The sequence below is a fragment of the Rhinoderma darwinii genome, chromosome 4 (genome assembly GCF_050947455.1).
Source record: "Rhinoderma darwinii isolate aRhiDar2 chromosome 4, aRhiDar2.hap1, whole genome shotgun sequence".
Lineage (NCBI taxonomy): Eukaryota > Metazoa > Chordata > Amphibia > Anura > Rhinodermatidae > Rhinoderma > Rhinoderma darwinii.
In genome coordinates, this window is record NC_134690.1 from 183,865,736 (window position 1) to 183,892,302 (window position 26,567).

A 26,567-nucleotide genomic window follows, 5' to 3' on the forward strand; every position below is an offset into this window, starting at 1 on the left:
GTGCGGCTGCCTCGTCCCCTATCCCTTCCTGTGATTCCATCTCCAAATCCAGCTCCTCTTCAGGTCCTGTTTCCTCATCCTCATCCTCCTCCTCAACATCCATAGTCAGATGTGATCCTTCCTCCATCCTTTGCTGAATCATCGCTGTGAGCGTTTGCTCCATAATGAATATCAGCGGCATAACATCATTCATTCCGCTAGCGTCACGGCTCACAAATCGTGTGGCCTCTTCAAAGGGCCTCAAAACGCGACATGCGTCTCTAACCAGCTGCCAGTGCCTGAGCTCGAAATTACACTGGCTCCAAACGCTGCCCGTCTGCTGCATCAGGAAATCATTCACGGCTTTTCGCTGTTCGTACAGACGGTCCAACATGTGCAGGCTGGAATTCCAGCGTGTTGGAACGTCGCAAATCAGGCTGTGTTCTGGGAGATTGTTTTGACGCTGCAAGTCCAGGAGGGCATGCTTAAATGCATACGAACGTCTAAAGCGAACGCAAACCCTCATGGACATGGCCAGCACACCCTTCAAACCAACATATGACTTTAAGAAGCGTGTTATGACCAGATTGATCACATGTGCCATGCAAGGAGCGTGTGTCAGGTGACCTAGACGCAGTACAGCAACAACGTTCTTGCCGTTATCAGAGACAACATTGCCCAGTGTGAGTTTCAGAGGAGACAGCCAGCGTGCGATTTCCTCCTTGATGAACAGCAGCAGCTCCTGCCCTGTGTGGCTTTTCTCGCCCAGGCTCAGCAGGTGTAAGACAGCGTTGTGGCGCTTCACCTTGCACCTATGGAAAGAAGAGGGAGGAGGAGTGGAAGATACGCTGTGTCCTGTCGGGGACGGGAAGACCTCCAAGGAGGAAGGCAAGGAGGAGTAGGAGGATGGTAGGCGCCTGTGTCCGGAGTTGAACCAGAAAGATACAAGCGTGGAGGTGGTAATGCCTGGCATTGCTGCGGTGGTGCATCGGACTGCAAAATATTGACCCAGTGGGCCGTGAAAGACATGTACTGTCCCTGCCCATAGTTTCTGCTCCACGTGTCGACGGTGGCATGTACCCTGCTGCACACGGATAATTGCAAGGACTGGCACACCTTTTCCTCCACATGCTTGTGCAAGGCAGGGACAGCTGTTTTGGAGAAGTAATGTCGGCTAGGTATTCGCCACCTAGGCTGAGCGCACGCCATCAATTGCTTGAAGCCGGCGGAGTTGACCAGGTGGTACGGCAGCGACTGCACCACCAACAACTTAGCCAGGTGTGAATTAAGCCGCACGACAAGTGGATGACTGGGCATATATTGTTGCTTATTGGACAACGATTCCGGAATGGATAACTGACGGGACGTAGGAGGAGCACTAGATGACAGTGATGATGATGATGACAACGACATGGTGGATAAGGCCTGGCTACTACTTAGATGACAGGGACTCGCAGCAGCAGCTGCAGAGGGGTCTTCATTAGATGTACATGATGATGGTGGGGCATGTCGATTGTCCCACATGGCCTTGTGATGCCGCTCCATGTGTTTACGTAGAGCGGTAGTTCCTACATTGCTGCCCTGCCCACGCCTTAATTTCTGCTAGCAGATACGACACTGTGCCATGTTTTCGTCCTCCTGGAAGGTACAGAAAAATTGCCACACGGCAGAGTACCGTAAAGAGGTAGTACCCCGTCCACCACCACCACCACCACCACCCGAGCTTGCCCCTTGTCTGGCAGGCTTTTTTCGGGAGCCTACACCAGCATCAGTGTCGCCGTCACCGGCTCCTGAGCTGACCCTACCGCTGCAACGTTTTGCAGATTGACTTCTGCCCATACCTCGGCTTGGCTGTTTATCACGGTCAGTGCCGCCACTACTACCCTCCTCCTCTGACGCCGTCATCACCTCGTCACCTGGTTCCCACGTCCTGTCTAAAACAACATCATCATCATAGCCTTCCTCATCATCCCCGCCACTTCTGTCACTGTGTTGTGAATGTGATGTGACATCATGGCGGGCTCCATGCCCCCCCTCATTACTGCGTCTGCCACCACCACCAACACCCCCACTACCGCAGCTATGCGTACCGCCGCAACACACTCCGTTGGCTGACTCGCGGAAAACAAATCATCATCATCACTATGTTGTTCAGTATCTTCCTTCGCACCCGAGGAGATGTCTCTTAGGACTCTCAGGAAAGATTGCTTCCCGCTAGGAAGGGGGAGCGAAGACATAGATGATTGAATGGAAACGCTAGAAATACCTATATTACTACTGTCACTGTGCCAAGGAACTGTAGAGGATCTGGAATCCAACGAAACCTGGCTTGAAGCCAGATCGTCAGAGTCTTCCTGCTGAGATGACCGCGAGCCAGCCAACCAGTCCACAATGGCCGTATTGTATAAAGTAACCCGCCCACCGGAGGAGATGGACAAGTCTGGCTTGCTGATACTGCTACTACTACCAGCAGGCACATGGCTGCTGCTACTAGTGGAACTGGGCACATGTCTTGTGCCACAAATGCTGGTACTGAGTCTGGCACCAACAGATCCAACATTTCGACTGGAAGAGGAGATGGCATGAGTGTTTTTTCCTCTACCCCGTCCTTTCACAACCTTTTTTTTACCAGACATTTCACTGCTGGAGTGCAGCAAGTTGAATCAAAACCTGGGGGATGAGCCCCTTCTAAAAGCGTATTCACACTCACACTGGCTTGGCAAATGGCAATGAATGAGAATTTCTATCAGCCACGCCACGGTGCACTCAGGGAATGCTGGGCCTTGTAGTACTACTACAAAGGCTGCCTGTATTGCAAGTTGTATTGTTATTTGTTTGTTATGTTAACGGCCGGGGATGAGCCCCTTCTAAAATCGTATTCACACTGACACTGGCTTGCCAAATGGCAATGAATGAGATTTTCTATCAGCCACGCCGCAGTGCACTCAGGGAATGCTGGGCCTTGTAGTACTACTACTACTACAAAGGCTGCCTGTATTGCAAGTTGTATTGTTATTTGTTTGTTATGTTAACGGCCAGGGATGAGCCCCTTCTAAAAGCGTATTCACACACTGACACTGGCTTGGCAAATGGCAATGAATGAGAATTTCTATCAGCCACGCCGCGGTGCACTCAGGGAATGCTGGGCCTTGTAGTACTACTAGGCTGCCTGTATTGCAAGTTGGATTGCTATTTCATTATGTTAACGGCCGGGGATGAGCCCCTTCTAAAAGCGTATCCACACTGACACTGGCTTGCCAAATGGCAATGAATGAGAATTTCTATCAGCCACTGTGCACTGACTCAGGGAATGCTGGGCGTTGTAGTACTACAAAGCCTGCCTGTATTGCAAGTTGGATGCAACGGGGATGAGCCCCTTATAAAAGTGTATTCACACACTGGCTGAGTAGTGAGTAGTGGATGAGCCCCTTCGATTGCTGGATTCCTGCCTTTTAGATTCCTAAAGCTTTCCCTTACTGCACAGAGATGCTATCCCTACAGCTCCTATCTGTAAAATGGCCGCTGAGCTCCGTGCATAGACTTTTATTGCAGGCTTGAGCCCGCCCCTATGCTGCCTCCCGATTGGCTGGGAGAGCCATTTGCAAGGCATTATGGGGTAGCCTGATGTCAGGTGATCTTGTGAAATCCTCCATTTTAGATGTAACATGTGGCAGGCGCCAAAATGTAGCCGGGTTCGGTCAAAACGGGTTCGGCCGGACCCGGTGAAGTTCGGATTCGCTGCAAACCGAACTTTTCCGGAAGTTCGGACCGAAACCGGGTTTGGTTGTCCCGGTTCGCTTATCTCTATTCACCACTAGGGCAGAAGGTGTTAGCACAGAGCTTTAACTAGGAAATGGCAATAGCCTGAGTTAATAGCCACAAGGAGAAGCAAAGAATAGATGTTCATAGACTCATACCTTGGAAGGTATTGATTCTCCTGGTGGAGATTCAGCAGCCAATGCTTCCTGGGAAAGTATTCAAATTAGCTCTCCTCCAGAAGGAAATAAATTGTCTCTCTAGAGCCACCTATAGGATGCTATCCTAAAAGTAAATGTGTCAGCGATTTAAACATGACTAGAAATATCAGCAAAACCAGAGGCACTGGGAGAGACAGTTTTCTACTGACTGCAGGAGAGCTTATTGAGTACCCCTTGAGAAAGCTACCGCAAAACATGCGTTGGGGCTCGTAGTGTGGTGTCCACTTTTAGGCTGATTATGTAGTATACCGGTTGGTATAGGTCCTGGGACCGGATTTGATTTGCGGTTACCCCCTGGTCACAATATCTTTACACTCACACATATACCAGTGTGGGTGGTTTCTGCTCGCTATATACTCTGTTTGGCTCATTACTTTCTCTATTATGCAGGCACTGTGCATGTACCACATTGTGGTTTTTGAACTTCTTTATTTGCAAGTTGTTCTTTGAATTGTTTATTATGCTTTTCTTTGCCTCTTGAGTATTCTTTACTTGTTACAGCTCTTGTGTTCTCCACATCCATGCATTTTAATTGTATGTCTTATTTTAGGTCCTGATGGCCAACATGTTTTTATGTATATTTAATAAAGTATTGCCATTATTACAAGTCATACTTGTGTACTTGGTGTTTGATTTTGTCCCTTTTGTGATGTGTGATATGTCCACACATACAGTCATGGGTATTCATTCATAGGAAATGGCAATAGCCTGAGTTAATAGCCACAAGGAGAAGCAAAGAATAGATGTTCATAGACTCATACCTTGGAAGATATTGATTCTCCTGGTGGAGATTCAGCAGCCAATGCTTCCTGGGAAAGTATTCAAATGAACTCTCCTCCAGAAGGAAATAAATTGTCTCTCTAGAGCCACCTATAGGATGCTATCCTAAAAGTCAATGTGTCAGCCATTTAAACATGACTAGGAATATCAGCAAAACCAGAGGCACTGGAGAGACAGTTTTCTACTGACTGCAGGAGAGCTTATTTTTCACATTCTCATAGTAAGCAGAAAGAATATATAACAAGCCTACTAATTATTAGTCCCTAGATCAATAACCTTAAATTTACCCACAATGAATCTCATTTACAAAGTGGATATCCAAGCACTTAAAAAGTCTATGTCAGCTTGCAACTTAAGACTTCTTCTATGGACTGTATTACTGTACATTAAATAGCTTAGTATCATCTAAAAAGGCAGAAACAGTGCTATTTATTACACCCTTTATATAATTTATAAATAAGTTAAACAACTGTGGTCCCAGCAATGTACCTTGGAGTACACTACTTATAACTGGGTACTATTCCGAGCATAAATCATTGATCACAACTCTCTGGATACTATACAGTACTTGAGCTTTTTTTAATCTAATTACAAACTCTACTTTATGAACAGGTAAACCTGAATTTACACATTAGGGATTTATAAAATAGTGTTCGCTATAATTTGTAATATTATTATTATTATAATAGCATACCTTAGGAAAACAAGTTTAAATATCTCCAGTGCCAATCACTAAAGCAGTGTCTTCAACACAGAAGTGTCCTCCAATTTTGGCACTAATCCCTCCCATCTTTCATTGAATAACATTACTGATGCCTCCTGCGCCATCCAGAGCCAGATATCTCATGTGTGCACCATACTGTGGTGTACTATTGCATACATTGTGGAAACAGCCGGTTGTGCACATTGGTTGTAATTTCGTTCTACGCATGTGCCAGTCCAAATCTCCATTTCAAGACTAGATGGCTCTGGATTATGCAGGATGTGTCAGACACGTCAATTAAGGCAAGATGATCAAGGCAAGATTGCAGGACACTTCCCTGTTAAAAATATGCCCAGTGGACACTTCTATACTGACTTGCATACAGAGTGGGGGATATTTGAACTTATTTTTATCCTATTGTTCTCCGAGCAAAAACTTGACTTTGACAGTTTAGAACGAAATGACATTATAATTTAATATTACAGCCTGTGTGAACGATTGACAACCAAATTTTATTAAGGTAATTCAAGACACCAAAAAATGGCTCATTAGCCAGAATACTAAACAGGCATAGGTAGTATGACCAAACGGGAGGGTGCAGTAAAGGTATCACACATCCATGTACACCTCCAGCACCAACATGTCACTCTCCCTTCTTATTAGATAACACTTTGGTCACATTTACCACTGAAATTGCATCCCTACGCGTTTCCACACTCCTCGTTTTTGGAGATAATTATCAGGGGTCACATTAATTGTTATATTCAACATGTAATGACCGGTGAGCACCTATTGCGTGCGGTACGGTCTCCTGGTGTATGCACCACACTAGTTAGTAGACGCCGGACATAAGTAAGCAATGTCCCTCCCACTCAGCAATGACGCGTCGTCCAGTTGGCCAATCTCCGCCCACCAATGTCATGAATCTGTCGTCACGGGCAAAGACGAGCCCCCAGACCCGCAGCCAACCACCAGGCAGCAACGATTCATGATGTTGGCGGGCGGGGATTGGCGTCATCGCTGAGTGGGAGGGACATTGCTTACTTGTGTCCGTCGTCTACCTGGCACGTGTACGGCTGAATGACTAGTGTCGTGCATGCACCGCGAGACTCTACAGCACGCAATAGGTGCTCTCCAGCCATTAGATGTTAAATATAACAATTAATGTGACCCCTGATGATGCACTCCAAAAACGAGGGGTGTAGAAATGCATAGGGGCGCAATTTCAGTAGTAACTGTGAACAAAGTACAGGGTGGGCCATTTATATGGATACACCTAAAAAAAATGGGAATGGTTGGTGATATTAACTTCCTGTTTGTGGCACATTAGTATATGGGAGGGGGGAAACTTTTCAAGCTGGGTGTTGACCATGGCGACCATTTTGAAGTCGGACATTTTGTATCCAACTTTAGTTTTTTCAATGGGAAGAGGGTCATGTGACACATCAAACTTATCGAGAATTTCACAAGAAAAACAATGGTGTGCTTGGTTTTAACGTTACTTTATTCTTTCATGAGTTATTTACAAGTTTCTGACCACTTAAAAAATGTGTTCAAAGTGCTGCCCATTGTGTTGGATTGTCAATGCAACCCTCTTCTCCCACTCTTCACACACTGATAGCAACACCGCAGAAGAAATGCCTCCCGATCTGACCCCCTTAGACTTTTATCTTTGGAGTCATCTGAAGGCAATTGTCTATGCTGTGAAGATACGAGATGTGCAGCAACTGAAACTACGGATACTGGAAGCCTGTGCTAGCATTTCTTCTGCGGTGTTGCTATCAGTGTGTGAAGAGTGGGAGAAGAGGGTTGCATTGAGAATCCAACACAATGGGCAGCACTTTGAACACATTTTATAAGTGGTCAGAAACGTGTAAATAACTCATGAAAGAATAAAGTAACGTTAAAACCAAACACACCATTTTTTTTCTTGTGAAATTCTCGATAAGTTTGATGTGTCACATGACCCATTGAAAAAACTAAAGTTGGATACAAAATGTTGGACTTCAAAATGGCCGCCATGGTCAACACCCAGCTTTAAAAGTTTCCCCCCCTCCCATATACTAATGTGCCACAAACAGGAAGTTAATATCACCAACCATTCCCATTTTATTTAGGTGTATCCATATAAATGGCCCACCCTGTATTATCTAATAAGAAGGGAGAGTGACATGTTGGTGCTGGAGGTGTACATGGATGTGTGATAACTTTACTGCACCCTCCCGTTTGGTCATACTACCTATGCCAGTTTGGTATTCTGGCTAATGAGCCATTTTTTAGTTTCTTGAATTACCTTAATAAAATGTGTTTTTTAATCGTTCACACAGGCAGTGATATTATTATAATTTTTGAACAAAAAATTTCTCCTACACTTTTTTGGACAGTGGAACAACATTCTAATTTATCAAAAACCACAAAAAAGGCCATACTTACTAGGTAGGTGGGTGGGTGAAAACCCGTTCCCATCAGGACGCAGACGGGTCAAAGAATGCTGAAGAAGGAGTGTGCATTAAATAGTGATAGCCCCTCCCACTAGTCTTGAGGGGAGTGGCAAACTAAGTGCTCAAAGGTGTGCGATAAATGAGTGTCAGTGTAGTGCTAGGGTGTGAATGGATGGTAAAAAATAAATATGTATGTATGAAAGTGTCAGAACTGTAATAATGTAATAAAAATAAATAAAATAAATGTGATGAATAGGGGTCAGTGCTGTGAATAGTACATGGGGTGTCAGTACTATGTGTAATACGTGGAGGGATACGTATTACACATAGTACTGACACCCCATGTACTATTCACAGCACTGACCCCTATTCATCACATTTATTTTATTTATTTTTATTACATTATTACAGTTCTGACACTTTCATACATACATATTTATTTTTTACCATCCATTCACACCCTAGCACTACACTGACACTCATTTATCGCACACCTTTGAGCACTTAGTTTGCCACTCCCCTCAAGACTAGTGGGAGGGGCTATCACTATTTAATGCACACTCCTTCTTCAGCATTCTTTGACCTGTCTGCGTCCTGATGGGAACGGGTTTTCACCCACCCACCTACCTAGTAAGTATGGCCTTTTTTGTGGTTTTTGATGATATCAATGTCCCATTTTTTCTGTTTGTGTTTTTAAATTAGGAACGTAAAGTTCTGGTTAGGGACTCGCAAGGCACTGGGGACCCTTGACGTTGGGTTGCGAGCTTTGCGTATTTTGGCCAAAATAACAACTAATACCCCATGTTTCATGGATATTTCTTACTACGTATACTACACTTTTTTTCAGGACGCAGCCGGGTCTTATATGCTGGGAGGGCATGATGTGCTGGCGTTTGGTTTGGAATGCAGAGCAGCCCGCTTTAGCTAACACTAGCGGCGTTACAAATAGGCTGTTATTCGGCAAGTTACGCCATGCCTGACGACCAGCACATTATCCCTCCACGTATTACACATAGTACTGACACCCCATGTACTATTCACAGCACTGACCCCTATTCATCACATTTATTTTATTTATTTTTATTACATTATTACAGTTCTGACACTTTCATACATACATATTTATTTTTTACCATCCATTCACACCCTAGCACTACACTGACACTCATTTATCGCACACCTTTGAGCACTTAGTTTGCCACTCCCCTCAAGACTAGTGGGAGGGGCTATCACTATTTAATGCACACTCCTTCTTCAGCATTCTTTGACCCGTCTGCGTCCTGATGGGAACGGGTTTTCACCCACCCACCTACCTAGTAAGTATGGCCTTTTTTGTGGTTTTTGATGATATCAATGTCCCATTTTTTCTGTTTGTGTTTTTAAATTAGGAACGTAAAGTTCTGGTTAGGGACTCGCAAGGCACTGGGGACCCTTGACGTTGGGTTGCGAGCTTTGCGTATTTTGGCCAAAATAACAACTAATACCCCATGTTTCATGGATATTTCTTACTACGTATACTACACTTTTTTTCAGGACGCAGCCGGGTCTTATATGCTGGGAGGGCATGATGTGCTGGCGTTTGGTTTGGAATGCAGAGCAGCCCGCTTTAGCTAACACTAGCGGCGTTACAAATAGGCTGTTATTCGGCAAGTTACGCCATGCCTGACGACCAGCACATTATCCCTCCACGTATTACACATAGTACTGACACCCCATGTACTATTCACAGCACTGACCCCTATTCATCACATTTATTTTATTTATTTTTATTACATTATTACAGTTCTGACACTTTCATACATACATATTTATTTTTTACCATCCATTCACACCCTAGCACTACACTGACACTCATTTATCGCACACCTTTGAGCACTTAGTTTGCCACTCCCCTCAAGACTAGTGGGAGGGGCTATCACTATTTAATGCACACTCCTTCTTCAGCATTCTTTGACCCGTCTGCGTCCTGATGGGAACGGGTTTTCACCCACCCACCTACCTAGTAAGTATGGCCTTTTTTGTGGTTTTTGATGATATCAATGTCCCATTTTTTCTGTGTGTTTTTAAATTAGGAACGTAAAGTTCTGGTTAGGGACTCGCAAGGCACTGGGGACCCTTGACGTTGGGTTGCGAGCTTTGCGTATTTTGGCCAAAATAACAACTAATACCCCATGTTTCATGGATATTTATTACTACGTATACTACACTTTTTTTCAGGACGCAGCCGGGTCTTATATGCTGGGAGGGCATGATGTGCTGGCGTTTGGTTTGGAATGCAGAGCAGCCCGCTTTAGCTAACACTAGCGGCGTTACAAATAGGCTGTTATTCGGCAAGTTACGCCATGCCTGACGACCAGCACATTATCCCTCCACGTATTACACATAGTACTGACACCCCATGTACTATTCACAGCACTGACCCCTATTCATCACATTTATTTTATTTATTTTTATTACATTATTACAGTTCTGACACTTTCATACATACATATTTATTTTTTACCATCCATTCACACCCTAGCACTACACTGACACTCATTTATCGCACACCTTTGAGCACTTAGTTTGCCACTCCCCTCAAGACTAGTGGGAGGGGCTATCACTATTTAATGCACACTCCTTCTTCAGCATTCTTTGACCCGTCTGCGTCCTGATGGGAACGGGTTTTCACCCACCCACCTACCTAGTAAGTATGGCCTTTTTTGTGGTTTTTGATGATATCAATGTCCCATTTTTTCTGTTTGTGTTTTTAAATTAGGAACGTAAAGTTCTGGTTAGGGACTCACAAGGCACTGGGGACCCTTGACGTTGGGTTGCGAGCTTTGCGTATTTTGGCCAAAATAACAACTAATACCCCATGTTTCATGGATATTTCTTACTACGTATACTACACTTTTTTTCAGGACGCAGCCGGGTCTTATATGCTGGGAGGGCATGATGTGCTGGCGTTTGGTTTGGAATGCAGAGCAGCCCGCTTTAGCTAACACTAGCGGCGTTACAAATAGGCTGTTATTCGGCAAGTTACGCCATGCCTGACGACCAGCACATTATCCCTCCACGTATTACACATAGTACTGACACCCCATGTACTATTCACAGCACTGACCCCTATTCATCACATTTATTTTATTTATTTTTATTACATTATTACAGTTCTGACACTTTCATACATACATATTTATTTTTTACCATCCATTCACACCCTAGCACTACACTGACACTCATTTATCGCACACCTTTGAGCACTTAGTTTGCCACTCCCCTCAAGACTAGTGGGAGGGGCTATCACTATTTAATGCACACTCCTTCTTCAGCATTCTTTGACCCGTCTGCGTCCTGATGGGAACGGGTTTTCACCCACCCACCTACCTAGTAAGTATGGCCTTTTTTGTGGTTTTTGATGATATCAATGTCCCATTTTTTCTGTTTGTGTTTTTAAATTAGGAACGTAAAGTTCTGGTTAGGGACTCGCAAGGCACTGGGGACCCTTGACGTTGGGTTGCGAGCTTTGCGTATTTTGGCCAAAATAACAACTAATACCCCATGTTTCATGGATATTTCTTACTACGTATACTACACTTTTTTTCAGGACGCAGCCGGGTCTTATATGCTGGGAGGGCATGATGTGCTGGCGTTTGGTTTGGAATGCAGAGCAGCCCGCTTTAGCTAACACTAGCGGCGTTACAAATAGGCTGTTATTCGGCAAGTTACGCCATGCCTGACGACCAGCACATTATCCCTCCACGTATTACACATAGTACTGACACCCCATGTACTATTCACAGCACTGACCCCTATTCATCACATTTATTTTATTTATTTTTATTACATTATTACAGTTCTGACACTTTCATACATACATATTTATTTTTTACCATCCATTCACACCCTAGCACTACACTGACACTCATTTATCGCACACCTTTGAGCACTTAGTTTGCCACTCCCCTCAAGACTAGTGGGAGGGGCTATCACTATTTAATGCACACTCCTTCTTCAGCATTCTTTGACCCGTCTGCGTCCTGATGGGAACGGGTTTTCACCCACCCACCTACCTAGTAAGTATGGCCTTTTTTGTGGTTTTTGATGATATCAATGTCCCATTTTTTCTGTTTGTGTTTTTAAATTAGGAACGTAAAGTTCTGGTTAGGGACTCGCAAGGCACTGGGGACCCTTGACGTTGGGTTGCGAGCTTTGCGTATTTTGGCCAAAATAACAACTAATACCCCATGTTTCATGGATATTTCTTACTACGTATACTACACTTTTTTTCAGGACGCAGCCGGGTCTTATATGCTGGGAGGGCATGATGTGCTGGCGTTTGGTTTGGAATGCAGAGCAGCCCGCTTTAGCTAACACTAGCGGCGTTACAAATAGGCTGTTATTCGGCAAGTTACGCCATGCCTGACGACCAGCACATTATCCCTCCACGTATTACACATAGTACTGACACCCCATGTACTATTCACAGCACTGACCCCTATTCATCACATTTATTTTATTTATTTTTATTACATTATTACAGTTCTGACACTTTCATACATACATATTTATTTTTTACCATCCATTCACACCCTAGCACTACACTGACACTCATTTATCGCACACCTTTGAGCACTTAGTTTGCCACTCCCCTCAAGACTAGTGGGAGGGGCTATCACTATTTAATGCACACTCCTTCTTCAGCATTCTTTGACCCGTCTGCGTCCTGATGGGAACGGGTTTTCACCCACCCACCTACCTAGTAAGTATGGCCTTTTTTGTGGTTTTTGATGATATCAATGTCCCATTTTTTCTGTTAACATTCTAATTTAGTTGCTGTTATTAAGACCTTCTTTAACATTGATGTTATAGTAAGGTTTGCATGGTTTCTGACAAGATGCAACAAATCATCATTTCTAGTAGGGACTCCCATAAACTGTCCAATAAAATTATCCTGCAGTAAGTTGCGGAATTCTCTCCCCTTTGCAGTAGTAGTCCTATCATTAGTCCAATCAATTCAAGGGTAGTTAAATCTCTCATTATCACAACTTTACCAGCCCTTGCAGCCTTTTTCATTTGTTTAAATTGCTTAATCTTTATCTTCTTAGTTGTGTTTGGAGACCTATAGCGTAGCAATTTTTGGGGGATTTACTCACATTTTGAGATCCTACTATAAGTTTCAAAATATTCACAATCTTCATCTACTTAATTTTATATACATTCAACCACTTCTATCTTATGGACACCACCTTTATATTTGCTCTTTTCTCAGTAAAGTTGCTTATACCCATTAATGTTGGCATTCTATAGTGCATGAGGGTCTCTTGACTGTCCCCCAATTGTAGATATTTGGGGAAGTAAAGTTTGGACATAATGACTATCAAAACGCCTGATCCTTTGTTATGCCAGGAGATAAGCTGATGCCAAGGCCGCATATGCATATTTATGGTGAGGTTGGAAGAGATAGCTGTCAGCCTCTAATTCACCAATTTTGCTTGCTAGATTTCAGCCATTTATGAGTGCATATTTTAAGATCACACACACAATGCCAAAGCATGAAGCAGAAGACAGTCCAGATGGCTGAAATGTGTTGTTCTTCATTATGTTGCACCATATTGTATACTATAGAAAGTTTTAGATTAAAGACCTGGATATATTCCAGAAAATGCAAATAGTATTTTTTGCCTAATAGCTGCACAGATGGGGCATAGTTTTTTTTTTTTTAATTATGCAGCATTCTGTAAATACGACATTACCAGAATCATAAATATTGTAGATACTGTACAGTCTTTAGTTACCTGAATGCTATTCTGCTAAGTTCTTAGCTAGCTTTACTGATCAGAGGTTGCATATGAAGTTCTTCTTTGGGCGATTAGGGGCTTAAAGTTAATACCCAGTTTTTAGCACCGTGGGTTTTTTTTTACATCCCAAACTCTGTGCTGATTATTATATATTTTTGGAGTTCTGTTTTGTTTTTTTCACATTTTTCAGCTTTTTCTGCTCTAAATCCACTTGCATAGCCAAAAAGTTAAACTATACAATTCCAGAGGCCTGCAGCTTCCACCAGGTGGAGCTCAGGAGCTTACTGCATAATGTATCATTATTGAGTTCAATGTTTAACCCCTTTTCTGCCATAACATTTGTATTTTTCGTCATCATAGCCATAAGAAAGCTTCTTTTTTGCAAGACAAATTGTAGCTTTTTATGGCACCATTTAATGTATCACATAATGTACTGGGAACCTGTAAAAAAAAAATATATTTTGTGGGGTGAAATGGAAAAAAATGCCAGGGTATTGTTTTTACAGAATTCACTGAGTGGTAAGAATGACATCTTAACGTTATTCTGTGGGACAATACGATTTCAGCAATACCAAATTTATATAGGTTTTTTTTTTCTTTTATTACTTTTACAAAAAAAAATGAAAAATCATGTATTTAACTATTGTTAAAACAAATCACTTTTTATTCCATTTTTTGGGGGGTAAGCTTGACCTAAGAACAAACTTATTTTTTTTTTTTTTTTACGTCGTTCACCTTGTGAAATAAATAATAATATTTTGTAACAGTTCGGATGGATGTGGCAATACCAATTATAGATATATTTTATTTTTTTACATAAATTTTTAACTTTTAATACTTTATCTTCCGGTATTAGAAAAAAAAAATATTTTACAAATTTGTACAAATTTTTAGTCCCACTAGGGGACTTGAACAAATGACAATAGTCTGCTGGTAAAATACACTTCAATACTTCTGTATTGGAGTGTATTGTGCTTTTAGAAGCCCTGCCTTTGGTAGGGCTTAATACGAGCACTAAGATGCAGACCTGGGGCCTTCCTGTTGCCATGACTACCATCATCACGCCGCGATCGTGTCATGAAGGGGGGGGGCGATGGAGTAAAAGAGGCTATGCTATTGATTTTTTTAGTGTTTAAACATCCGGGATCGGAGTTATCTCCAATCCCGAACATTAGTGCGAGGTTTCGGCTGCAATATACAGCTGACACCCATAGCATGTGGAAGGTGCTAAGCCCGTGAACCTGCTCCATACACCCCCTCCTGAATAAAATGTGCAGTCAAAAGGGTTTTTAGAGATCCCCCCAAAAAAAATCATAGCAGAAACACGGTTCCATACTGTATCCAACTTGAAGACTCCTCTCCCTGTTTCTTAGCCAGCTCCCAAGAAGAGTAATGTGGGGACCGTGAATGGACGTTCCCCGCAGCACACTTACATGCCCCCAAAATGGTACATCACTAGCGACATGCTGTATACTTGGCCATAAAGCCGGAAGAAAAGGTGATGTCACAGGTCACGTTAGTATATTAAAAAGTAAATGTTTGCTGAGAAGGTTATATTGAGTTTGGATAAGTGAGAGCACATAAAAATAACTTGGAAAACTCCTTAAAGTCAAATGTTGGGAAGAGGTTAAAGAGTATACAGTAAGCTCTAAAGCTCCCTCTATTGATAACTGCGATCTGAATTTTAAGATATAACTCTATGGCTACGCAGAGAATTTCTATCAGATAAATGAAGATCCACAAAATGTTGAATCTAGATAAAAAAAAATGTTTTTTTCCAAATGCGGGTGAATAACGGAAAGTTACTTGAGATTCCATGTCATGTCACCACCCTTACTGAAACATCAAAAGTATGTGGACCAACCAGCACTGCTAGAGGGATATTTCTCCAGGCAAATTATGAAATCGAAAAACTCAGATGTGCAGTCAAGTGGGTTCTAGTTTAATGTCTCTGGTTATTAAAAAAATTAGTTAGGAACCACTTAATTGTGTCACTTATCATCAAATTTAAGCCTGTACATTGTAGTTTAGTAATTGTGGCAAGCTAATCATAGTCTTCACTAAAGCCGGTCAATAAGGCTAAGTTCAAAACGATGTTGACGGATCGGTCACATGATGGACACCAACAGCACCAGTCGGAACCCATAATGGATTCCGTCGGGTTCCTTTATGGTGACCGTCATTTTCACGGACAAAATAGTGCTGCATGTTGTGCTACTTTATCCAGGTTTTCTCGGCAGAATCTGCAACTAAAGCTCCTAATGGAGCCTCCAACGCAGATGTTTACTTAGCCTTAGATGAAAGTCGGCAGAATGGGCTAATTTCTAACATTTTGTTCCACCATTACTTGAAAATGTTAGCAAACTGTCTACGTATGCATGCAAATATCCCATTCCTATATGTTACAATTTAATAACCAACCTACAATCATATAGGACATCACACAAATTAATCTAATCAAAATTAATTCATTAAATTATCCAATTGCATAAAATAATTTGATAAAAATACAAATGACACAAAATGGGGAAAAAAATATACTAACAGTTAAAAAAAAAGCAGAACATAAAAATAGAGTCTCAGTCACAGGGTCTGCAATAAAAATTTTCGGACAAAATGTTTTTTTTTTTTTACCATGTTAGACCACCAGCATTATATATGTTCACTATGTTGATACATGTCAGATGTGTCTGGAAAAAATTGTGTGTATCATCATGTTATATTTATTACATGCAGAAATCTGCATAAAAAGTGTCATAAAAGTGTCACTGTTAAAAAATATATACATATATTGCAATCACATCCCTTCTTGTCCAGTGTATACATTTTGAGTTTTTACAATGCAAACTCCTACATGCCAAGCAACCTATAGCAAAGAATGGTATGTATAAAATTAAGTATCAACAAGAAAAGGGTAGACAACTTTGCTCAAATGTGATATTAACCGGACAGATCCATAGACATATTAAAAAAGGGATTTAGCCCCTTTGGCAGAGACCACGTAGTATACCTGATGGGCGTTTTGTCCAGAGGCCTTTATTTAGTTGCCGGTATGGGACTTTTTTTCCCTGTTATGTGTAACTTATATTTTTAGCATTTTTTTAAAATAAATTTGCAAATTGTTTGCCATTGGATAATTAAGTAATTTTGATTAGATTGATTTGTGCGATGTCCTACTGTCTATGATTGTTGGTTGGTCTACAGACTGTTGTCTGCTGTGATTGCCCATGTGGGATTTTTTAAACTAGTAATCAGATCAAACTGTAAATGTAAGGAGCGATTAACCAAATGATTGCCACGCTACGCAAGCGCTATTTTAAATTTGCACTATCAAGATCATGTTCAAACTGAAGTTATCTGACAAGTAAGGCTGTGTTCACATCTGCATTCCGGGTTCCGTAGTTTTGTTCCGTCTTTGGAGAGGAACAATGAGGATAGAGCCGAAACTGTTGCATGACAGAAACCAACAGCACCCGATAGAACCCATTGAGCCCGTCAGGTTTCTGTCATGCTGCGCTCTGTTGTCCAGCAAAAATTAATCTGCAAATCAGATGTGAACAAGCCCTATGAAGGGTCTTTTTAAAATGGTAAACAATAGGTTGAAGAGACAATTTCAGGTAGTAGCAAGCTAAATCTACAGGCCAGGGAGCTACTGGCCTTGCATTTACATTCTGGACAGCTCACTATTTCAGTATGGGTATAAGAATCTAGACACAGCAGTAGGGTACATACAGTAAATTGTGGCACATTAGCCCCATACATACAATAGTATATGGTTTTTTTATCGAAGTCATATTTAGAGATGCGCAAATCGATTCTACACAAGTTAAATATGGTCCGAATTTCCCAAAGCTTCAGATTCAGCAAAGCAGATCCTGGCGCACAAATCACAATAAAATTGCGCCGACCGGCAATCGCCCGCCACCATTTTACAGATTAGAAAATGGATCACATGATCTTGGGCAGATTTCCCCATAATGTTGTGAAGTCAACCTAAGCTTTTAAATTACTAATGCTGGCTAAGCATTAAGCACTTAAAATGGGTTGGAGACAGTCCTCGAAGACATAAGATAGGTCATACACAAGTTTTCAGGGCAATCAGGGCACTTTTGATTCACAGCTGATTTATTCGCACTGAATCTAGTCGAAGGACCCAAAAAAAAAAATGTCAGGAAATTCGCTTATCTCTAGTCATAAATTCACTTTGAAAAACTGTAGAATTTACAGTCAATGTATATTACTTCACCTTAACTTAAAACTTTATATTTGCTTTTAATAACATATAACATTGTGTTGTCAATTGCATCTTATTCATTTAAAGCAGTTTTGCAACCCAAATACTTATTGCCTGTCCACAGGATAGATGATGAGTTTTAGAACGGTGGGGTTCAACTGTTGGGACCAGAAATAACCTGGACGTACACCACCAACATGGTGTGAACAGAGCCTTACTATACTACTAATCCTGAAATGCTACTTCTTAACTACAAATCTATGAATAAGCAAACATTGAAAGTAAAATAGTGAATAAATACCCGCGTACTGGGACGTTTATACTGTGAGCAGACTTTATGACTTCTTCAAATCTTCCCATACTTTCTTCGATAGAACAGTTAATGTTCTTCTCACTGAACGTCTCCGATGCTGCTGCAAATACAGATACTTCTTTAGCTCCAGCAGCAATCTGGAAAATAAATCCCAAATACAATGAATATTTAGAAAGTTTAAAAATGACTAAGAAATGTTAGGGAGCTCAGAATAAATGTAATCTAATAATTCAATATAAAAACGGTATGATACTATTAATTTAAATGCATTTGTGATGTTTTCATTATGTAAATATTATGTAAATATTAAATAAGAGCATAAAAATAGTGGAAAATTAGTTGTCCATTATGATGATTTATTATATTCAGACTTGAAGCATTTTAATATTTAGTTATCAATTTCCAAGTTGTCTGTAACCATTAATGCTATTACATTAAATGAATGAGGCCAGAGCTGCAAAACCACACGTAACCCATGGACAAGAATGACGCTCTTTTTGAAAAATATCTCATGCAACCCATTAAACTCAATAAATCTTTTTTATTGTAAAATTAACAACTGGCTCATTGATAGAAAACAGAGGGTGGATATTAATGGAACATCATCAGAGTGGGTTGCAGTTACCAGCGGGGTTCCCCAGGAGTCAGTATTGGGCCCTCTTATGTTTGATATGTTTATTAATGAGCATGTAAAGGGCTTACAGAGTATAATTTCATTATTTGCAGATGATACTAAGCTCTGTAAAACAATTAACACATAGGAGGATAATATAATACCACAGAGGGATTTGAAGAAGCTGGAGGCATGGGCAGAGAAATAGTAAATTAAGTTTAATGTGGATAAATGTAAGATCATGCACTTGGGCTGAGGAAACAAATTCTACAATTATGCATTAAATAGTAAAACACTGGGTAAAACTGCCACTGGGGAAAACAGTTGACAGCAAACATAACTTTAGCAAAAAATGCCAAGCAGCTGCTGCCAAGGCAAATAAAAAACATGGGATACAGCAAAAAAGGCATAGATGCATGTGAAAAGAATATAGTTTTGCCTCTATACAAATCATAAGTCAGACCACACATGGAATATTGTGTACAATTTTGGTCACGTAGGAGGACATAGCTGAAACAGAGCAAGTGCAAAGGAGGGTGAACAAACGAATTAATGGAATGGGTGGATTGCAGTACCAAGAAAGGTTATCAAACCTAGGGTTATTGAGTTTAGAAAAAATACGGCTTATGGGCAATCTAATTACTATGTATAAAAATATGAATGGACAGTAAAGAGATCTGTCTAATGATCTTTTTACACCTAGACCTGTGACAAGGACAAGGGGGCATCCTCTACGTCTAGAGGAAAAACTTTTCATCATCATCACAGACGAGGATTCTTTGCGATGTTGTAATGGTTGATTCTTTAATCGTGTTCAATAAGGGCCCTGATGCCTTTCTCAAAAAATATAATATTACAAGTTATGAGTACTAGATTCTGGAGATGGGACGTTGATCCAGGGATTTATTCTGATTGCCATATTTGGAGTCTTGGAGAATTTTTTCCCCTAATGAGGGAATTGGCATCCGTCTCATGGGGGTCTTTGCCTTCCTCTGGACCAACACAATAGGAGGTTGGACTTGCTGGACCTGTGTATTTTTTCAACCGTATTAATTATGTACTGTAACTAGGTAATATATGTACAATGGATTAATGTGTGCAGTTGCTGTCTGAAATATTCAAAATTGGTTAAAAGCCTCTTTGTTGAGGATTTTGTTAGGTGGCATGTTGTGTCTTTGTTTCCTAAGAAGCTTGGTGAGAAAATGTGTTGATTTTTAACCTTAATCGGTGTTCTCTTAATCCTAACAGCAGCACAATAATGTGATATTTCTGCCCCTGTGTACAGATGGAATTTTTAATTAATCAAACTAAACACTAACTAACTAAAACCCACTGAGCCTAACAAAAGAATACATTTTAACATTAGAAGTAAAAGATTCCCAGTGAGCAGACGTGCTTCAGCTGAGCTCAGCTGACTCACTCATAGTCCATCCTTATCCACTCTTCTGGGAGTCCGAGGATCCCCATAACCACCTCCACCATACTCCCACTGCACAGAGGTACATTTACATACTGGTTTTGACGGGTTTTGTGGACTCCAGCGTCCCGGGCCTAGATTTAGACTGGAATTGCGCAGGCCGCACTCCCGCCGGACCAGATGTCATATTACTGGCCTAAACCAGCGCTGCCAGAAGATTTAGGGACTATACAGTACACTGCCCATCAGGGCTATCAATATCAAGGTGAACTGCATAGCATCCCTGGGGAGGATAACCCTGTGGGACGGCCGACCATTGTGCTAACACTGCCTCCTCCTTTTTCTGAACTAGCACAGTTATACTGCCAAAGGAGAGGGAAGCATCCTGAGCACCTTATATTGTGACAGTACTAACAGTGAGTAGCACGTTCTGCAAACCCACTCACACATGTTCTGGATGTGGTAAAGTGCTGCTGTCTCACAACTCAGAGACTTCTGTGGTAATGGAGTGAACATTTTTTAGGATGTATTGAGAGTGTTGTCAGCAGTGTAATACCATCAAGAAGCGGGATCTAATATAACTTTCCCTATGGTCAAAATAGGAAAACAGCAGGGCACGGGCTCTGGAACCAGCGTTATGCAAAGCACTACTTTTTCTCAAGGTGACTTGAATAAATACCTGACCAAACAAACGCATTGTGAAGCAAACATGCCTTTGCCCTCGCAAAAAGGCCATACGAACCACCTAGTTGCTAAACAAATGGACACTTGTGATGACAATGAAGAATTGGGATCCAGCAGTGGTCTACCCATTTCAAAATCCTTTATTTCACAAGCCCTGTCAAAAGCACTACATTCAGTTCTTGACGAACTTCCAGATATCAACGGAGATGTCCGTCACATAGGCAGCAGGATGAATGCCCTAGAATCGATGCAATCTGAGGTTGTCCTATACACCAAGGCGGCCTCAGAAAATTTCTCTCACTGTGATCAACATATCACTCATCTATACGACCACATTGAAGACCAAGATAACCGTGGCAGGCCCAACAATATCCGCATATGAGAAGTTCCAGAGTCTGTGTCCTCAGACGCCACGACCAAGGCTGTCAGAGAACTGTGCCTTAATCTATTGGGTTCATCATACCTAGACCATCGGATTATTGAAAGAGCTCACAGAGCCCTGCGCCCCACTCCGAAACCTACTGACCCCCCTAAGGGACATTATTTGCAGATTCCTAAATTTCCAAAAAAAGGAACTGATTATGAAGAAAGCAAGAGAAGCAGATATGATTACATATGAGGGCTCCAATATTTCCCTTTGCCAGGACCTTGCTCCGTCTACTCTGCAGAAAAGGAAATTGTTTAAACCTTTGACCGAATGCTTGAGGAACAGACGCATCGCCTTTTCATTGGCTATTCCCGTTTGGTCTTCTGGTCTCAGCAGCCAGCCATAAGTTTGTAATAAGATCTCCTTAGAATCTCATGGAACTATACAATTCCCTGGACATTCCGGATCTCCAAATCCCTAGCTGGTTAGCTGTTTATAATTCTCCATTGCTTCCAGACATTGTTCCTCTGACACCTTGGAAACTCGCCAACACTGGCAAATCGGTTAGGATCAAGAAAAAGTTGGGAAGACTCACACCTAAAAGAGTGTTAACAGGAGACTGATGCAGTGACAGTAGGGTTGACCCAGACTTTTCTTGACTTTTCTTCTACCATCTCTCCATGGATTACATGTTTCCACGCTCCCTCTGAGCCCGTTGGTTTAACATATTGTTCTCTTGCTGTTTTTATTTTTGTACATTCCCTTGTCCACACAGGGCTACTAGGACGTTGAGATGAGCAGTGCTGTCCTTACACTGTCGACCCTGAACCATCCTTCAGGCTGTGATGAGCTACTAGAGAATCGGTTTGAAGTCTGCTTGCCACTACAGGTTATGCATATCCATAACCTCTTATTATAGGCGGCTTTGAGCTACTACTCCTGATCTACTACTTTGTAAATAGCTGCCATAGATTACTTGTTAGACACAAGATGGCACCTATCCAGTCCTATGGTTTAATAGGGATTGCAAGCTCATATCTGTTCCATTTGTTCATTTCTATTTCATACTTTTGTATCTTATGTATCTAATTTAGATCTACACTACACTATATGCTGGTGGTGGTATATCCCACCTGCTGACTATATATTTGTTCACTCCTACAACCATTCAGGTTTTTACGAGTACTCATCTCATTTTGGTATTACTCTGAGGATCTGTTGTTTACTTAAGACAGGTTGGAAATCACACTTTAATTATCCCATTTAATCCACTGTTGTTTCCCTCGGTTCTCCCCCTGACCTGACCCCTGCCTTTTAGCCCGAAGTAATTTGTCATATAGTTTTTGCACAAATTGTGATCTTGTTCTATGCCTCCGATATGATTAGTTACATACAATGCTAGAGGTCTGAACTCACCTTCCAAAAGAGGTCAAATATGACATTGTTTTCATAAAGAGAAAACTCAGATATGCTGTATACAGGAAACCCATTTCAAGCACCAACATGTCCCAATCCTCCCCAATTCCAATTTACAGAAGTGGTTTCATAGTTAATCCCCCTCTGTAGCAAGCATGGGAGTCAGCATAGGATTCCATAGAAATTTAGTTTTTTTTTTTTACTGCTAGATGACATGTCTGACCCAGAGGGGAGTTATGTGTTTGTGAAAGGCAAAATAAATAATCAAACTTTCACCGTTGGTAACTTTTATACACCAAACACTTCCTAACTCCCATCGTTAAGCCAGACCCTAGGTGCATTTTTAGACTTTTCTGAGGGTATAGCTATTGTTACCAGAGATTTCAATGTTTCGCTTGACCCTGCTTTGGATTCTTCCACAGGCGCTTCAACATTAAGGCGTTAACTGCCATTAAGAAGCTGTTTTATAGAGCCGAACTATAAGACACATGGCGTTTCCTCAACCCTGATACCAAAGACTACACTCACATCTCAGCGCTTCATAACTCCTACCACAGGTTAGACTACGCATTCATTTCATCGCAACACTTAAAACATTGCAAGGAAGCAGCCATTGACTCTATGGTACACTCTGACCATTCCCCCGTTTTCCTTACATTTGATTCTCCTGACTGTACACCTAGAAACTTCATCTGGGGACTAAATGAAACTGTGTTAGATCTATTCGGGGTCAAAGACCACATAAAACTGAAACTTCTGGAGTTCTTTTCCATGAATGATACTCAAAATATCTCCCCTCACATTTTGTGGGAATCCCACAAAGCAGTCATTAGAGGAGAGCAAAAGCGTCTACAGACTTATCTAATGAAATCAGATGTTTAGAGAAGCTACCTAAGAAATCACTGAATGACTCCCTTTTAGCCCAACTTAGGAACAAACTAAAAAATGTACTTCATTCTTATTCGGCCAAACATTATATTTCATCCACACAAAAAATTTTCGCCCACGGTGAAAACCCTGCTGACTGCTCCGATTACCACCCCATATCCCTACTTAACACCGACCTTAAGATTTACGCCATGATTTTGTCAACCAGAATCCGACTTGCAATGACTCACCTCATACACCCGGACCAGACTGGTTTTGGGTCAGGTAGAGAAGGGAGAAATAACACGTATAAAGTGCTGAACACTGTAACTTACGCCAAACAGTTCTCCACACACCTTATCTTACTTAGGACCGATGCCGAAAAGGCGTTCGACAGAGCAGCTTGGCCTTTCATGAGACGCAAGCTTGAGAAGTTTGGATCCCTCCCAAACTTATTACTGGGATTTTTGGTATGTATGCCTCCACTAGCGTGTTTATTAGAGTTAATGACACCCTCTCAAAGGCAGTAGTGATCAACAATGGTACACGGCAAGGCTGCCCTCTATCACCCTTGTTATTCATTTTGGTGATCAAAATGCTCCTCCAAACACTAAGGCAAAATACCTCTATGCGTGGTCTGACTTGTGGGAAACAGGAATACAAACTGGCTGCTTATGCTGATGACCTACTGCTCATAGTCTCTAATCCTACTATAGCCTTTCCTGCTATACAGAATGTGTTGGATGGGTTTGGACTTGTGTCTAACTTTAGAATTAATTTCTCAAAATCTCAAGCAATTAATATTTCCATGCCTTTGACCCAATTAATGCCCCTAAAGCAGATGTTCCCTTTCTCTTGGCCTAAAGAATCTATTAAGTTGTATGCCATGAATAAGGACACAAGACGTGTCAGAAACGCGTAGGCACAATTGAACAGGGCTCATTCTGATCCTTTACCCATCACTCATCTCTGTACTCTGCCACACTACAGAACTATCCTATTTAGTTCATTTTATCTTGTTACATCAATAAAATTGGAACAGGAGTTCCATTTTACTTACACTCAGCGCTGGATCTTGGCTCTACTTTTTTCCTGTTGTTCACCGCTGGCCGTGCGGGAATCCAGGCGCTGTTGGTCTGGATTACCTCCCCCCGTCTTCCCTACTCATAATTTTTGTGCAGTCTATTAAGTTCTTAGGGATCAATATCACTCCTGACATGAAGCAACTACATGCTCTTAATTACAATGTACTGCTATCATCCATACCTGCGATACTGAAATCCTGGTCCCTTGCCTTTCTCTCTTGGTTTGGTAGGAAAAATGTGATAAACTCATTGATATCCCCCAAACTAACCTACTTATTTCAAAACGTGCCAATATCTCTCCAACTTAGATTTTTCCACCATTATCGTAAGATCTGCTCAGATTATATCTGGGGCAGCTCCAGACCCAGAATATCATACAAAATGTTACAGTTGCCCACGGATAAAGGGGTGGATCGGCTTCTCCCTTCTAGAGAATTATTACAAGGTGGTGTATTTAAGCAGAATTGTAGACTGGTTAAGACGTCACACAGCTAAACATTGGGTTGCCATTGAGGAGGGGATAGCACAAAGACCAAAGACCTGTTCGACGGATGGTTCTAGAAAATTCTGCAGTCAATCCAGATACAAAAAATCGGAACACTCTTTTAAAAGCTACGATCACTATTTGGAGAGACACTCTTATCAGGACACTGTGCTCTCCCTACCCCTCTCCAGTATTACAAATAAGGGACTTTATCCCCGCTTTAGACCCGGGATACCAGACTTTACCCCTACCAGTTAGACGCAGTACACTCACACCTATGGATATGCCAGATGGATCATTCCATTCAAAACACCAGATCCCTTTTTGAGGTTTGAAACCTCTCCACCCTACAATACAGCCTAATTTGCAAAAATATCTGTCAATTCCTTCCCCCCACGGGTCAGCTCAGGGTATGAAAAACTCTGGGAACTGACTCAAGCTCCTAAGAAACTTCTATCTTTGATAAGCAAGCACCTTGTATCCTCTGCAGTCACAACTGTTCCATATTTCATAAGACACTGGGAAAGAGAACTGAACCTCACATTTACCCCCATGGACATCTCCATGATTTTGCAGGCCCTAAAGCAACCTCTCGTTGCGTCAAATTTCAAGAAAACGCTTACAAAGTTCTCTCTAGATGGTATCTTACTCCTGTCCGACTTAAGCAGATGTATAGTTCTACTTCAGACATTTGTTGGAGATGTAATAGTAACAGGGGTACCGTCTTACATATCTGGTGGGAGTGTCCAGGGATTTTAAAATTCTGGCAACAGATCTTCCAACATATTAATACTGTCTTTGGCACCACACTTCAGGCATCACCACAAGTTGCTCTGCTGGCTTTATTTCCCAGGGATTTTCCCAAGCGCTCCCAAAAGATCCTGAGATTACTGATTGCAGCAGCATGCCTTTTAATTCGACTCAATTGGAAGGCAATCGAAATCCCATCAGTCCTGCATTGGGTTTCTAAAGTAGAACAAATATCTAGATTGGAAGAACTATCTCATTGGGAACTCCGCACACATCACAAATTCACTCAGGTATGGAGAGATTGGACAACTCAGAAAGATCATATTTATAGATCGTTAGGTATCTACACACAGAGGCCCTGACTTTTGTCTATCCCCCCCCCCCCCCTCATGGCAATTAGGGCATTGATCTTTAATCTTTACCTGCCAATTTTGGACCCATTGGTTTACTCAACTGAACAGCTCACCTACAACCTTTTAACAAGACTGCTGAGCAGTTAGGCATATTTAAATATTGGTTTACGTGCTCTCTTTTTCATAAGTGGCTAGACTCATTTGTTTTGGTATTCCTATTGTTTCCCCCCTCTCCCTTTCCTCTATCCTCCTCCACTAGTTTTACCTTTTATGTTACACCTACTTATTGCATTTATCTGACAGCACATGCTTCACTTTATC

General features: G+C 41.7%; 1 protein-coding gene across 5 annotated transcripts in view; it reads right to left on the reverse strand.

Annotated features, from left to right (window-relative positions):
- HMGCLL1 (3-hydroxy-3-methylglutaryl-CoA lyase like 1) overlaps nt 1–26,567 on the reverse strand; it is a 132,481-nt gene that overhangs the window by 28,429 nt on the left and 77,485 nt on the right. For all 5 annotated transcript variants that reach the window (XM_075864136.1, XM_075864135.1, XM_075864139.1 and 2 more), the window contains one exon: nt 18,199–18,347. In XM_075864136.1, coding sequence (XP_075720251.1) covers nt 18,199–18,347 — 149 coding nt within the window. The remainder of the gene's footprint in view (nt 1–18,198; nt 18,348–26,567) is intronic.